Source organism: Neolamprologus brichardi, chromosome 16, assembly GCF_056152115.1.
Source record: "Neolamprologus brichardi isolate AB-2024 chromosome 16, ASM5615211v1, whole genome shotgun sequence".
Taxonomy (NCBI): Eukaryota; Metazoa; Chordata; class Actinopteri; order Cichliformes; family Cichlidae; genus Neolamprologus; species Neolamprologus brichardi.
This window is the reverse complement of record NC_142119.1, coordinates 19,277,215-19,293,048: the sequence shown is the minus strand read 5'-3', so window position 1 is coordinate 19,293,048 and position 15,834 is coordinate 19,277,215. Positions and strand designations below refer to the sequence as shown.

At 40.9% G+C, this 15,834-nt stretch overlaps 3 protein-coding genes across 5 annotated transcripts in view; 2 read left to right on the top strand and 1 right to left on the bottom strand.

Moving 5' to 3' along the window:
* The window catches only part of cmss1 (cms1 ribosomal small subunit homolog), a 28,833-nt gene extending 25,311 nt beyond the window's left edge, over positions 1–3,522 (top strand). Inside the window, exons 2-10 of the mRNA XM_006788211.3 lie at positions 111–244; positions 765–836; positions 964–1,099; positions 1,196–1,255; positions 1,345–1,447; positions 1,541–1,601; positions 1,698–1,785; positions 1,862–1,950; positions 3,264–3,522. Coding sequence (XP_006788274.2) covers positions 111–244; positions 765–836; positions 964–1,099; positions 1,196–1,255; positions 1,345–1,447; positions 1,541–1,601; positions 1,698–1,785; positions 1,862–1,950; positions 3,264–3,347 — 827 coding nt within the window. The 3' untranslated portion in view covers positions 3,348–3,522. The remainder of the gene's footprint in view (positions 1–110; positions 245–764; positions 837–963; positions 1,100–1,195; positions 1,256–1,344; positions 1,448–1,540; positions 1,602–1,697; positions 1,786–1,861; positions 1,951–3,263) is intronic.
* A 333-nt stretch (positions 3,523–3,855) lies between these two features.
* On the top strand, positions 3,856–7,635 carry cdc50c (Cdc50 family member C). The gene is made up of 7 exons (XM_006788209.3): positions 3,856–4,191; positions 4,424–4,540; positions 4,831–4,938; positions 6,222–6,312; positions 6,398–6,541; positions 6,615–6,830; positions 6,955–7,635. Exons 1-7 carry the CDS (start codon positions 3,994–3,996, stop codon positions 7,140–7,142), a joined length of 1,062 nt encoding a protein of 353 aa, XP_006788272.1. The 5' UTR covers positions 3,856–3,993; the 3' UTR covers positions 7,143–7,635.
* Positions 7,636–8,599: 964 nt separating this feature from the next.
* The window catches only part of dcbld2 (discoidin, CUB and LCCL domain containing 2), a 22,628-nt gene continuing 15,393 nt past the window's right edge, over positions 8,600–15,834 (bottom strand). Inside the window, exons 10-15 of one of the 3 annotated variants that reach the window (XM_006788207.3) lie at positions 15,538–15,685; positions 14,411–14,551; positions 14,224–14,314; positions 14,086–14,135; positions 13,867–14,004; positions 8,600–10,487 (exon numbers count right to left, since the gene is read on the bottom strand). In XM_006788207.3, the coding sequence (XP_006788270.2) occupies positions 10,093–10,487; positions 13,867–14,004; positions 14,086–14,135; positions 14,224–14,314; positions 14,411–14,551; positions 15,538–15,685 (963 nt within the window). In that variant the 3' untranslated portion in view covers positions 8,600–10,092. Of the gene's footprint in view, positions 10,488–13,866; positions 14,136–14,223; positions 14,315–14,410; positions 14,552–15,537; positions 15,686–15,834 lie in introns of all 3 variants that reach the window. The other 2 variants (XM_006788208.3, XM_035906838.2) reach the window with 2 other exon arrangements.

Sequence of the window (15,834 nt, the reverse complement as noted above, 5' to 3'; positions counted from 1 at the left end):
TCCGCTGACAGTGTCTGTCCTGTTCCTCACCTGAACTAAATATAGTTTGAGGTGTGGACGCATTTGCTCTTTTGCCAGTTTAATGAGGAAATTCTCCCTCTGTTTCCCAGATGCATCTGAGGTGGAGGAGGAGGAGACGGAACAAAAGAAAAAGCCAGCAGAAAAAACAAAGACAAAACCAGAGAAGAGGAAGATTGTAACAGAGAAGCCTGCTAAAGCCAAGAAGAAGAAAAATAATGAGCAGGTTGTTATGTCCTTTCTCTACAAAGTCTGCCTATTTGATGTTTTTACAGTATAAAGTGTGTAAGAAAATGTATCATATTAATAGGGCAAAAGACTGAGCCTCTCCTTGTCATTTTGTAGTCAACCAGTTCACAGGCACAAATGGTCATTTCAACAGTCGTTGCAAGGAAGAAGAAAGAAGTCAGGATAGATGAATAGAATACCTTCACAATAAATGTCCACCACATACTTATACATACACCCTCATTCTTTGAGACAGTGAATAAACCAGAGTGTTAAAAACAATTATCATAGTAACTGATGACAGAAATGGAAATCCTTTGATTTTTGCCCTAGCATTTGGACATTTTGATGTAATTTTAATGTGATATAATATAATTTGACACATTTAAATTTTATTATAAAATGTGCTCTTTACCTCTGAGGATTATTAGGTTTTAATTTAATTTGTATTTAGAGCTTCAAATGTTCATTAACATAAATTGCCTGAACTGTGTTTTCTGCATGTACTGTTGTCACAGAAGGAGCAGATGATCCCTCCAAGGAAGGAGACTCAGGATGAAAAGTCTGCTAAACCCCCCAAAAAGAGAAAGGTGGGAGTGGCGACACCTGGTGTTGCAAATATCAACTACAACAGTGTGCACTGGCTAAAGTGGGGCTATCATTTGGCTGCTTCTGGGGTTCTTACTTGTGTGTTTGTTTGTTTTGTTTTTGTTTTAGAAAAAGAAAACAATAACAGATGTCTTGGCCACCTCTGAGCCAAAACCAGGCTGTCCAGCTGACCTGCAGGATCTGGTTACGCAGTACTTTAAAGACAAGCGGTCTGTAATTGAGCAGGAGGAGCTCAAAGTGCAGGGTGAGTCAAGCTAAATCACCCTAAGCTTGCACATTCAGTCGATATCTGCTGAAATGTTGACTCACAGAAATCAGTGTGTCCTCTCCCATCCTCCAGACTCCTTTTTTCTGTCCAGTAATGACTTGACACACACCCTCTCTTCTTATCTAAAACAGAGTGAGTGCCGTTGCAAACTTTGACCAAGTCTTCTATTAGATTCCACTTATAAACACCCATCACTTTAATTGCTCTTTTTTTCCTCTTAGTTGCTCCCAAGTGGGCAAAGATTCAAAAGCAGCACACGGAAAAAAGTTCTGTGGTTCTGCTTGTCGTCTGCAGCTCTGCTCTCCGAACCATCGAGCTCATCAAGTAAGTGACAGACCACTGGTGTTTGTTGTGTTTCTCCAATTACCACTTTCAAATTAAAGTGACGGGAATGATGTTTGTTTGTGTCATTCACAGGCAGATGACTAGTTTCAAGGGTGAAGCCAAAGCAGTGAAGCTTTTTGCGAAACATATCAAGGTACTGGAGATGACTGTTAATCACAGGCGGTGTGTGCAGATTGTGAACTGTGAATGATTTCATAGAATGATTGTCTGTGTCATTTATTTTGCATAGATAGAAGAGCAGGTGAAGCTGCTGCAGAAAGGCATCTACCACATAGGGGTGGGGACACCAGGGAGGATCAGTGCTCTCGTTGAGAGAGGTGTGTGTTTGTGATCGGCCTCTTTCGTTTAACTTCAAAGCTTTTGAAGTCTTCTCACTCTGATTTTGTTCCCCAGAGGGTTTGAGCTTGCAGGCATTGAGATACCTGGTTCTGGACTGGAACTGGCGGGACCAGAAGCTCAGAAGGATGGTGGACATTCCTGAGGTGAGCTACTGCCCCCTGCTGGGCTAGAGAAATTTATTTTTATTGCTGTTACTCCACTTTGACTTGGAGCTTCTTTTTCTTTTGTTTATAATAATTAACATGCAGATTTTCCCTGATCATCGTTTCTCTGTACTCACCGTAAAGCTGCACTTAAGATTGGAAACGTATTTCTTTAGTTAATTAACAAAGAAAAAGAAAAGAAATCACCTGAAAAAATTAGTCTTTTTTTAAGTAAAAGAAAAAGGAAAAGAAATGCTAAGATTGAAAAAATATTGATGTCAAAAAGTGACATTTTTATGTATCAGCACATTACTCAAATTTGAAATCAAATGTTGTAATAATTTGAATAACTGGATTCCTGATTTTTATGATCTGTAAGCAATAATCATCAACATTAAAACAGAAAAAACCTTTAAATATTTCACTCCTGTGTAAAAGTTATTATGAAGAAAATTCGTTTAATTATTTGTGATGCACTTTTTTAATTTTAGATTTGGCTTGTTGTCTACAAGAAATGAGGAAGAAATTAGTGGAGATCTTTTAATTGAACATATACTTTATGAACGTGGGATGTTTTAAACCATTATGACTTTTTTCCAGCGGTTAACCCTTTAAAAACTGGACATATTTGTTTAGTCGTAGATTCTGAAGCCTGACTAATTTGACTTTAGTTTTGTTTTCCTAGAATTCCCGTCTCCGGCAAAAACAGCGTTAAAATGTGAATCGTATCAAATATTTCCATTATTTTAAATATCCTAAATATTTATCCTGATTTAATATTTTGACCTTCCATTATTTTGTGTGTGCAATGCACTGGGTGTATGCTGTAAGCTGATGACACTGTGGAGGTACAGAGCGTGGGTTAAGGAGCAAGAAAATGGCTGTGGGGGAACTTCCAGAAAAGCCATAGCTGTGTTGTCTGCTCTTCTCACCTGATCCATTTGATACTTTTGGTTAACTAATAGAAGTCACAGATGCTCCTGGTTATAAGTGATGTTTATGCAAAGTTTCATTCAGATTGATGCACCTGTTAAAGAGGGGAGGTGGTACAAGTTGACATATGGATATGCATATGCTACAATTATTATAGTGAGAAAAGACTTTACATTGAAATTCAGTTCATTTTGATTTCATTTACATGGCACCAAATCCAGCAACTGTCGCCTCAAGGAGAACCTACAATATTAGATAGAAAGAGCTAAAAGTTATTCAATATTGAACCCTATTTGCATTGCAGAGTAATCTTTTTGGAGAGGATCTTTTAGTTTTTCGTTCCCTTTTAATTTCACTTCATATTTGCCTCTTTTTTTCAGATCAAACAGGATCTTATGAAGCTGTTGGAGAGTGGCGTCTTGGCTCGCTGTATGGAAGACAAAGTCAAAATTGGACTATTTTAACTGACTGCTTGACATTTAAAGAGACTTTGTCTTCACTATTCCTTGTGCTGATCCTGTCCCGAGCTTTTAATATTTCCAGAGCCTGTGTGAAATGTACAGCATTGTTTGTTCACTTTTGTGACTAACACAATGTCAGGGAGTGTGATCAATGAATAAACAGACTTCAAATTAAAGCCACATCCTTTTTTTTGTTTACTCTGACCTTGGAAAGTCCCCCCGACTGACAATGTGAGGTCATGAGTTTACTTAAACCACCGGGGAGCCCCATTCAGCATCCTACAGATACAAAGGGGCCCAGAACCACCCCGATATCTCCCGCAGCCAGTGACGATATAAAATGCTGTTCTGTACAAGTCTGTGTGTTGTAGGACGGAAGTACACAATCTTGTGGTAAATTGGAAGTAACAGAAAGAGGTAGTTGAGTAAAGAATTGCGGTTAATAAGTAACAGGACACAACGGTCGCCCCCACGATGCAAAGCCTGCTGGGAAAATCCCTTGGCAAGCAGAGGGGTGTGTGAGTGTGTGTGCAGAGAGATATCGCTGAAATAAAAAACAGGAAGACAAGAGGAGGGCTGGTTTACACGCAATTTTTGAGTCTCCAGCTGTCAATCAAGTTCTTCTTCTGAAGCCAAAGCTCTCGCTCTCATGGGGAAGGTGAAAGGCAAGCCCGGGCCCTTGGCTCGGAGACCCGACAACTCTTCTTTCAAACAGCAGCGGTTACCTGCCTGGTCTCCAATGCTAACTGCTAACACCGTGCTGCCTTTTTTCTACTTTATGGCTTTGATTTGTCTGCTGTTGGGTGTATGGCTGCTTCTCACTGTGCAGAACACCCAGGAAATGAAGGTGAGTGAAAACCACATTGCTTCTAAACGCTCACTTCCAGTTCTAGAAATTTGATGGCGTAAGAGCGCTATGCATTTGTCTTTGTTCATGTCAGAGAGGCCCCAATGCCTCTGTGTGCAATAAAAACAGGGTGTGACAACATGAGGAAAGGTCGAAGGTTGTGTTTGAAAAAGTTTAAGATCAAGTTCACTATCTGCACTTTTCCCCTCTCTCTCTCTCGTTGTCTTTTTAGCTGGACTACACAGAGGCTGAAACCTGCAATGAGTGTTTTGAAATGCGTAAAAATGTGAGCAACGCAAACAAGCCCTGCAACTGCACAGTCAATTTTAGGATTGACAAACCATTTAAGGTAAGAACCTCTCGGCACAGAGTGACAACATAATCCTAACTTGAGGGCCACTTAATAATCTTACTCCAGAGGCCTCAGTAGCACACGCTAAGTATGGCACAAAGCTCTGAAACAGCTTGGAAGTGGGTCTCGTGTGAAGATTATTACTCTCACACTCTCTATCTAACAGGCCCCACTGTCAGTGCTTGCGTTTGTTGTCCGTGCTTTGAAGCTTAAAGCTTAAATTCATCTCAGGATTTGTGGTTCTACACTCATCCACTTGACGATGTGAATGCGTGTGTGTGTCCTAGGGAGATGTCTTTTTCTATTACGGACTCCGTAATTTTCATCAGAACCTTCGCAGATACATGGACTCCAGAGATGATGGGCAGACGGTTGGAAGGAAGAAAAATTTAAAGGTATCATCGTCATGTCATGAAAAGTGAAAAGTAATTGCCCCCTAAACCTAATAAATGGTGACGCCACCGTTGGCAGCAGGAACTGTAGTCAAGTTTTTGTATCTGGTGTTGAATGTTTCACATCACTGGATGAATTTTGAACCACTTGTTTTTTGCAGAATTGTTTTGATTCAGCCTCACTCGAGGGTTTTCTAGCATGAATGACCTGTTTAAGGTCATGCCTTAAGTGTGGACTTTAATTAGGCCGCTCCAAAACATTCATTTAAATGTATCTGGAGTCATTCAGAGGTGACTTTCTGATACGTTTCGGATCATTGTCCTGCTGCATAACCAAGTACGCTGGAGCTTTAGTGATCGCAGAACATTCTCCTTCGGGATTTTCTGGTAGAGGTACAGAATTTCACCATTGTGCTGAAGCAGCAAAGCAGCTGCAGACCAGCAGGCAACCACCAACATGTTTGACTGTTGGTGTGATCTTTTATGAAATGTGTTAGTTTTACACCAGATGTAACGGGACTCAAACCTTGCAAAAAGTTCAACTTTTGTCTCGTCAGTCCACAGAGTATTTTCCCAAAAGTTCTGGGGATCTTCAAGACGATTTTTGGCAAATGTGAGACGAGCCTGTGTTCTTTTTAGTCAGCTGTGGTTTTCTTCTTGTACTTGTTTATGTGGGGGAAAAGCACATCATTTCTCCTTTTATTTTTTAAATCAGCTGCATCTTGATGGGCGCAGTTGAAAAAAGTTGAAGTTATTTTGGGTGTGAAGAGTACTGCCTGTATATAAATCTGACTGCATGCACTGGGCAGTACCTGCTGTTTTATTTCAGTGGCCAACTTCATTTGACTCTGAGACAAAATAAGATGTTAAGTTATGTGAAGTTTCTCCCCAGTGTGATGCATAACGCTGCTGGGTCACCTTATGCATGGAGTGACAGTTCTGAGTGAAGGGATGGATCCGTCTAACTCCAGAGGTTAAAGAAGAGGCTGGGCAGCATTAGATGCTCATCTCCTCCCACAACACGGCTTCTCTAAGATGTTCAGCTCCGAAGAGCCGTTATAGAAACAAGACCACACTAATCATGCAGAAACTTTGACTTGTATGGTACTAAAGCTAAGTCATGTCATCTGTTGCACTTGGTTTGTGAAGATAAAAAACCGAAGTACAGTGTTTTGGACCACATGCATGAATCTTCAGCTACCATACATGCGTTGTAGTGTTTAAAGCCAAAGAAGCTTGAATTTTACTTGAATACTCAACTTGATTAAATATCACATCTTCCCTAGGACCCAAGTTCATATTGTGAGCCATTTTTGAAAGATCCCAGCGGACGCCCGATTGCTCCCTGTGGCGCTGTGGCCAACAGCATCTTCAACGGTAAACACAACTCAAAACACACGGCATCAGTTAGCAGATAGCTGCTACCCTTCCTGTCACTCTTAACTTGCATGTGTTTTCCCAGACTCCTTCACCCTGTTGTATCATCATCCCAACGGCAGAGGTGAGGTTCCTTTGATGCGGGAAGGCCTCACGTGGTACACGGACAAATACATCAAGTTCCGCAACCCAAAGACTGACAACTTGACTCTAGCCGAAGTGTTTGAAGGTAAAGAAGGAATTTTTTTTTCTTTCCTCAGAAATCATTTTGTGTCATGTTTTAAATATTTTCCCCCCCACAGGAACGGCGCCACCGCCATACTGGCAGAAGCCCGTGTACAAGCTCGATCCTTCCAATCCCATGAACAACGGTTTTATCAATGACGATTTCATTGTATGGATGAGGGAGGCAGCTTTCCCCAACTTCAAGAAACTTTATGGAATCTTATTCCGAAACAACAACAACCCCTTCACGAAGGGGCTTCTAGCAGGCAATTACAGCATCAATATATCCTACAGTATCCTTTCACTGTTAGAGGCATCTTAACTCCCAAATGCACGTTCCCTCCATCTTTTGTTATTCAATTTAAACACGCTTCTCTTTGTTTAGATATTTTTGGCCTTGACCTCCTGCTCTTTCAGACTTTCCCGTGCAGTATTTTCGAGGCAGAAAGGAAGTGGTGCTGACAACGGTGACCTGGTTTGGAGGTCAGAACCATTTCCTCCCTATTGCTTACCTCGTAACCAGCAGCCTGATCCTCCTGACAGCTGTCGTCCTCACGGTGGTCTGGTGGAAGTTTGGAAAAGATGGGAAGAACATGAAGGAGTGAAGAAGAGGTGCTTCAGGAAACTAATGAGAGGAATGCTGGGAAAAACTTACAAGCAGATTAAAAGAGATTATTGCTGGGTTGATTCGAAGTTTTGTTTTGTTTTGTTTTTTAAAAGAGACAAAAAAAAAAGCTAAATGCTAAACATTTTTGGGAGTAAATGATGGATGGGGAAAATGTTTTAAATAGGAATGTTGTGTTCGATTTCACGGCAGCACGGGAAGGAAAACTGCTTTCTTTTTCAGATCCACACGTGTGACGGGTTTATCGTGGTGCTGCTGTGTTTACACATCTGAGCTGTTTACTTGATTTTTACTTGAAGTTTGCTTTTATAATACACACCATTTCTCATGTACTGTTAATATGTATAAATATTTATTAGAATTCTTACATTAACAAAAGCACAGATCCAACTTTTATTTTCCTAATGCAAAGTGTATTCTTGCAACCTTGTGTGCAAAAACTGTCTAAGTGCTACATCTTAAAATTGAATAAAGGATGTAATTAAAATGACCTGTTGAATCAAGTGTTGTTTCTGTGTCTTGGCTACTTCACATCATTTGACAATACTAAGAAGCTGCAGCCTAGCTAAATGCAAACATTTACAGGTTCAGTTGTTAGCGTATTGCTGTACTAAGTTACAAATTGAGACTACAAGCATGGGCAGGTCGAAGGAAGTGGGTGTAATTTTGCAGTATTTGTCAAATAAACGTACTGAAGGTACTTTGGCCCCTCTCTTATTTCCCAACGGGTCACCGCAGCAGATTGAGCCACATTTGATTGTAGATTAGATTTTACACAATCCCGTTTATCCAGGCTTGGGGCTCAGAGCACTCTAGCTTCTTAGACTGGGATTTTGTCTCCTGCCAGTCTTCCATGTGTTAACTGCTACACTGGCAGTCCAACACACTGGACAAGCAAATTCTGAGGAAGTAGTTTGAGACCCATGTTACTCTTTCTGGGGTGGGGAGAGAACATGAACATAAAACGTGGCAGTAATTAGCAAGTTGATAGCTCACAGTCCAGCATAAAGGGTGAGGCATCTTTTATGGTGTGGGGTTGTTACGTTAAAGCTTTCACAAAAAAATAAAGGAAAAACATCCATCCATTCTCTTCCACTTATCCAACTCGGGGTCATAGATGGGCTGGAGGCAATCCAAGCTGTCATAGGGCAAGAGGGAGATTACACCCAGCACAGGCCACTAACCTGTTGGAGGATTAACACAAAGACTGTTAACCCTCCAACACTCGCATTAACACCTATTGTCAATTCAGAGTCACCAGTTAACCTAAACCCATGCATGTCTTTGCACTGTGGGAGGAAGTTAGAATACCTGCAGAAGAACCCATACAGACAACGAGAACATCCAACTCCACACAGGCTGGATTCAACCCAAACATTAAACAGAAACAAACAAATAATTAGTAAATCTTCTTGAAAAATACCAAGTACTACAACATTTTCTTTTAAAAACTCTTTATTTCTATATACAATCAGTGAGAGCCACAAACTCAACCCTTCTGTGACCAGGGAGAACCTGGAGCTCTGGAAAACTGGTTACTGAGCACGATCAAAGCGTGACAGTGGCACAGCTGTTGGAACAACACCTTTAGGATCAGGTTGCTGTTCTTGTAAAAGATATGAACCAGCTTGTTCTGCATTTCTCCTCCACCTGCACATGAGTTGCACAGGCGAAGGAGAGGAACGCAGGTCTATCGGTGCTACAGACGACGTCCTACTATAAGCCACACTGTAAATTGTCCAAAAACCCCACAAGGCCAAAATATGACGACAGCTTTACGCACGTACAGACACTGATGCACAGAGATACGAATAATGGAACAAGTCACAACACCCAATTTCATCACCAGACAATCACCACGATCCACAAAACACGATCTAAGAAACACACAAACTATAAAGTTATCACAGCTGTAACATGTTTGCTCATCTACCGCTTTTTACTTGTACCTTTTCTTTCATCCAACAATGTAGAAAACAGAAAAAAATAAATCAGTTAAGACTGCGCAAATGTTTATTTGGCTAAACTTGGGATGTTGGCACGATTGTGAAAGTCGGCTCTGTTGTGAATCAACATTGCATAAACACAGAAAAGGCAACATTTGGTCTCCCAATACAACAAAAAGAGGATTTTTGGACGTTCACTGGATTGATTCTCCTGACCCTTTCTTTTATACATCTATAAAACAAAATTTACTGTCAGTCAGGTGTCGACAACAGCGCGTTACTGAGTGGCGGGATGCTTACTATTAAAGAGTCTCTCCTTATCAGCAGGATGTGAAATAAAAAATAAATATTCATAAATCATTTGAGTTTTTAAACAGGATTGCAGTAATGGAATTACTAGAACTATACACAATTTCAAGTCATGCTTTTAAAACAAAAATAAGACAACGACGTACCGTGGAAAGCAAGAGTCTCGCTGCAAACGAGAAACTCTTCAACATGCAATTAATTCAGTACGAAAACCCTCAGATTCGATGGATGTAAATCATCGGGTACATTTCAGTTGGATCTTGTTTAGTGTGTAACAGACAGCGGCAGAATGGAAATCACAGTTTCACAGGATGCAAGACCTTTAAAAAGAGGAAAAAAAATAAAAATCACAAAACAGGGACAAAGTCTTTATCAAATAGTAGTCAGCGTTCTTCTTTTCACCCTCCACTCTTTCCGTTCATCCATTTCCGACTCACGCCTGGCACGAGCACATTCATCTTTGTGATTTCAGTGATAGGACTCTAATGGCACTACACAAGCTGTTTGTGGCCATGCAGAAACAATTAGGAAACAGACATCTCCGGATGAATCTAAAGCGAAGGTAGTGTTCATTCAAGACTCAAGCCCAAAGCTCAACGGCTCTCAACCCCATCTTTATTCTCTGGGTCGCGTTGGTAGTGAGGGGCAGATTAAGGCCATGTGCATTCAAGCTTTTCAGCCCTGTCCTGTTGGCTTTTGAGTGCTTTTTTGAGGTACCTGATAAGTCAGATCCTCAGTGGGTGTGGAAAGCTCAGTGGAAATTTTGGGTCTATCGTATGCAGTGCTCCCTGACTGGCCACTGTCTGTCCATGGATGCAGTGAGCCGGGCCTGGCGCCCATGAAATTACACAAAGTCGAGGGCTGCTTCAAACCCATGTCAACCACAATGGGCGTAGCGTATTCAGATCCTGAAGATGGCAGGGGTTCGGCGTAGGCGTGGCATAAACCTGAAGAGATGGGGGCGTCATACAGGTCTGGATCAGAGTATCTTGGGGAAGGCCCATCATCTGGTTTAAAGGTTGACCTTGCTCCTAATGTTGTAACGCCACTTACGAGTGGTTGGGCATATTCTGAAAGGAAAGTGTACAGTAAAGAAATATTAAAAATCAAGGGCATCTTACAGATACCAGGTTACCTCTTGAAATTGCTCCCAAATTCTCTAGAATGCTAAGCAACTAAGGAAACCGATTAACAATTGAATTTCTATGTTACAAAAGCCTTTAACTTTCTAATTTTATAGAAGCAATCTGCAGCTGCACAGAGGTTTATAGCAGCAATCCAGGATGTGGGGAATCAAGTGGGAAAAACTGGTATATTTAAAAGTATGTTATTCAATCCTTTTTTTGTTTTAGCCAAATACTCTATAGAAAGAACAAAACCAACAGTTAACTGATAAAAATAGACATCTGTGTCACAGCTTCACATGTTAAGAAGTGTGATTTATTTAGAGGACATCCGATAAATACCACTCAGATATTGAATGTGTGCACTCAGAGCTAAGTGCTACAGACAGGAAGTGAAAGTCTTTGATTCTGGATTTGTGTGAAAAAGAAAACACTAGATAACATTTTACAGTGTTGTGAATAAATATTTGCCCCCTTCCCAATTTGTTATTTTTTTTGCATATTTGTCACACTTAACTGGTTCAGATCAAACCAATTTTAACCCAAGTAAGCACAAAATTTTGAGTTTTTAAATTATAGCATTTATTAAGGGGGGAAAATACTATTTCCCCCATTTAACTGTGATTAATGACATTTTTTGGAAACCTGTGGTAAATGTCACTCTCCACAACTAGACCTGATTAAGACCTGTTGAATCAAGAAATCACTCAAACAGAACCTGTTGTACCTGTCGAACCTGAAGCAGGCTAAGAGATCTCAGAAAGCAACAAATCAAGCTACAAGCTAACGAAACAGCTGTGAAACAAAGTCACTGACACCTATCAGTCTGGAGCTAAAGTAGAAAAGGGCTACAAAAGCATTTCTAAGGTTCCAGTGAACCACACAATCCACAATAGGAGAAATTTCAACAAAACTTCACACATCGACAACTCATCCAGGTCACAAAAGACCCCAGAACAACATCAAACCAAGAGTCAAACATGGTGGTGGTAGTGTCATGGCCTAGGGCTGCTTCAGGATAACTTAACTGCAGTCATTGGTGGAATCCTGAATTCATTTTTTTTCCGGAAGTCCTTGAAGCTCAAGCAAACCTGGGTTACGCAGCAGGACAATGAGAAGACCTTAAACAAGCTGTTCATGCTGGGAAAAGCTTCCAGTGTGTCTAAATTAAAACAATTCTGCAAAGAAGAGCCGTCCTAAATTCCTCTGCAGTGATGTCAAAGATTAGTCGTTATGTTACTGCAAACATTTGGTTACAGTTTTTGCTGCCAAGGGTGGCACAACCTGTTATTAGGTTTAGGGGGCAATTACATTTTCGCGCAGGGCCAGGTAGGTCTGAATCACTTTTTCCTCCTCAATAAAAGAAATCATCATTTAAAATCTGCACTGTGTGTTTAGTCTGGTTTTCTTTGTCTAAGATTTAAATTACTTTCATGATCTGAAATGTATAAGTCAGGGCTCTAGACTAACTTTTTGACATGGGCGCGCCGGTACGCCTAACTTTAAATATTTAGGCGTACCGGCACAAAAGTTAGACGCACACAAATTTTTCAACCGCATCGTTTAACACCGCAGTTTTACATGTGCACCTTCTTGTCGGGGGGGGGGAGTCCATACAGACAATATTCATTTCTAAATTATTAACTAACAATCTTGTGCTTAAAGTGCTTTGTCAATATTGTAGAAAATGTTAAACTTAATCATCATCTTGGCCTCCTCTGACGACCTGTTTGCTGCTGCATGCTGCTGAAAGGCAGTGAGAAAGGGGACACTTGGGCAGTGCATTTATTGCAGCATATAATGTGTTTTCTGGATACACTGTGCTTTTTCAGCATTCAAAGATTGATGGCACCGTGTCAGAGCACTGGCTATGAATTTCAGAAGGATCAGGCCTTAACTTAACAAAAAGGTTATCAATGGTTCTTTTCATCTTTTCTTATTACCCACAGCTACATCCACTTCTCTCAGGCCTAGGCTGCTCACTAGGGCTGGGTATCATCACTGATTTCTATAATCCATTCGATTCCGGTTCTCAAAGTCCTGATTCGATTCAATTTAGCCTCAGACAGTCAGAAATATTATAATTCTGATCATTTATCAGTACTGATACACATGAGACTTCATCAGAATTGTGAAAATCACAGCAGATGCCTTTGTCTGAAAGTAACTGAGAATAAAACACAGAAAAACATGAAGGAGATTTTCCTGGTCTGGCTTTTTATAGCAGATAACCTTAAAAATATTCTGCAATATTCTGCAATTTTGCATAATTTTAAGAAGTTTAAATTTCTTCACTATTGAAGAGCAAAAATTAGGCTTTCTTGTCAGAGGTCATTTAAGTGGAAAAAGAAAAAGACAGCGCTGTAAACAACGGTAGACTGGTGGGTAATAAGCGAATGAATAATGCAGAAAACAGATTTGAGACGGGAAACTGTTCCTGAAGTACACACAGAGAGCTGTGCAGGAAGTGTGATTTTTATCGTGGTGGAAGCAAAACAGCAAAAGTCAGAGGGAATTCATGACGACATTGATCAAATGTGAAGCGTAGTTTGCTGCTTCTTTTGCTGCTGGCTCAGCAAATTTTAGTTGGAGAGAGACAAAACCTGCAGCTCAGAATCAGCGCAAAAAAGACGTAAACACAGTGCGGACCAGACGCATCAGAAACGCTAAGCTCCGACAGCGTATCCATGTACGAGCCGTCGGGTGAGAAAGCCGAGAAAGACAAAGCTGATTCTGATGTGTCGGGTCCGCTCTGTGTTTACGTCTTTGTGTGGAATCCGTTAATAAATTGATATCGCCTTATTCAGACTACTCACCTCTCTCTTCCACCTGCACTTTCAACTGAACCACGGCCAATCAGAGAGGTCCCGCCCCTGACTATCTCTGATTGGTTTAGTCCACGATAGGGGCATAATGTGTGTCTGTTGTTGACCACATGGAGAGTTGCACCCGAACAGTTGGTCGCACAGGTGCGACCAAATTTTTTATTTTTTATTTTTTAGTTGCACCACTGAAAAATACGGTCGCATTTGCGACCAAATTGGTCGCACTCTAAAGCCCTGTAAGTGTAACAAATATGCATAAAAACAATATTTAAAAAAAGAAATCAGGATGGTAGCAGTTGCATTTTTCCAATACTGCATGTCAATAAATACAAACCTAATTCGACAAAATTAGCACTGATTCTACTGAACCACTGAATGATTTATGTTAACATACTGGAGGCATCTTTCAAGTGTAAGTTAATATGCAAACAGATCAACACAGTACCCTGTACTAAGAACGCCTGGTTATTTCAGCAGCTACTGCAGGCGACAGCATTTACCTGCAGGTTCAGCATGCAGCCCTGGTACGACACCCCTCCCCGTTAGACGGCTGACTTCACTGCTGCTGTATCGCACCGAATCCTCCGTCTCCACCATCTTGGAGGGCAGTAGCTGCTTCATGCTTTTCCACCAGTCTGCTACAGATGCACAGAGGTGCAACAGTAAGTCCACAAAACACATCCAGGTAAGCTGAGCTGTCCTGCACGGCGATGACGTACCTGTGCTATCCAAGTGAGGAAGATCATACGTTCCCTCAGAAGTCTTTTTCCTGTCAGAGACGAGTAAAGTCAAAAGGGCAAAAAAAACAACAAAAAAAAAAACAACAAAAAAAAAACACGAAGAAAGAAGATGAATACCTGTTCTTCCAGTGGCAAGCACAACACACAATCAGGATGAGAGTCACGACCATGACCAACACGGGAACCAGGACTGCTGCCAGAGTCACATCTAAAAATGTGTGGGATGGGGGGGGGGGAATGCACAAAGTTATTATAATATAAAAATACTATTTTTTTTAGTGTTGTTGTCAAAAACTGCACGCACCTTTACCAGTGTGGGGAGGCATGGTGGTGTTTCTTATGTTCGGGGTAGGTGTTGTTTGGCCAAGGTGAGGTGGATGTTTTGTGCCGCCAGGAGTACGACGGGGAGGGGGCATCCTTGGCCTCAAATCTGTCGTGCGCCTTTCTGCAAATAAATGAATACAAATGTACTTCCAGTACGGTGCTAATGTCTCAAGCCACCCTGCAGTTCTTTATTTGTTGCTGGGAACATGGAAACATTTTGTTCTAGCAAGTTAATGAAATGTGGAAATATTCAATGGAAATACACAGTCTGTACAATTTTAACGGGCTTGAAAGTCAACATTTGGTATGACCACCTTTATTCTTCAACACAGCCTGAAATCTGCTAGGAAGCATTTGTATAATCTATTTAAGCAGCCTTCAGGAATAGTTGTCCATCTTAAAAGACATTCAAACCTCTTCTTTGGATGTTGGCTGCCTTTTGTTCTGTTCCATCAAGATGATTCAACACTCCTTCAGTAATGAGATCCAAGCCCTGGGAGGCCAATCCATGACTTAGAGGCGTTCCGTTGTGTTTTTTTTCCTATTCAGATATGTTTTTACTGCTTTCCAGGTGGTACTGCACCAACTTTGACAACACCACTGGCTGAAATATAGCCCCAAACCATGAAAGCACCTCCACCATGTTTTACATGTAGCTGTACATGCTCACTGCTGTTTGACCTCCCCTCCCCCTGATTTTTAGTTTTGTTATTCTGTAATTTGGCATCTCTTTTCTCCATGTTTCCCTTCCTTAAGACTCAAGGTTTCGTGCCAACCACTCTTCCACTGAAACCATCTAGTAACTAGTTACAAAGGTTTAAAATTTAAATCTAAATTGAAAATTGGCTCTTTGGTTAGTTTGTCTGTTATATGGGGAGACAATTATAGTTCATCAGAGTTTGGTGTCATTTTTTTGTTTGGGTTTTTTTTCTGAAATGATTCATAGGCCAGTATTAAGTAGTTGAATAATAATCAGGTACAAGAGAAAGCCTGGCTCCAGAGAAGCAAAATATAAAGAAATGAGCGGTGTCTCGAAACGTTTGCACAATACATACATCTGTGTTGATCAGCTCACTTTGCTGATCTGCCAGTAAACACTCCATTTACCTGAAGGAACTTGGCAGCCAAGCAGCTCCAACTTGAGTGCAATTCTCTTGTACCACGAGATGGGATTGATCCTCACAAACCGGGCCACGATTGGTGGAATGAAGTTATTCCTCACCTCGTCTCCGTAGTTGTTGTTGCCTTGAAAAATCTAACACAAAATAATAACAAGCGCTCTTATTTGTGTCAGAGGTTTGAACCCAACTGTAGTAACAGCTGCAGGAACAGTTTGAGGACAAATGCACTATAAGCTGATTACTTTCCAACTTGGCAAGCTAATAATTACTTTCCTCCACACAA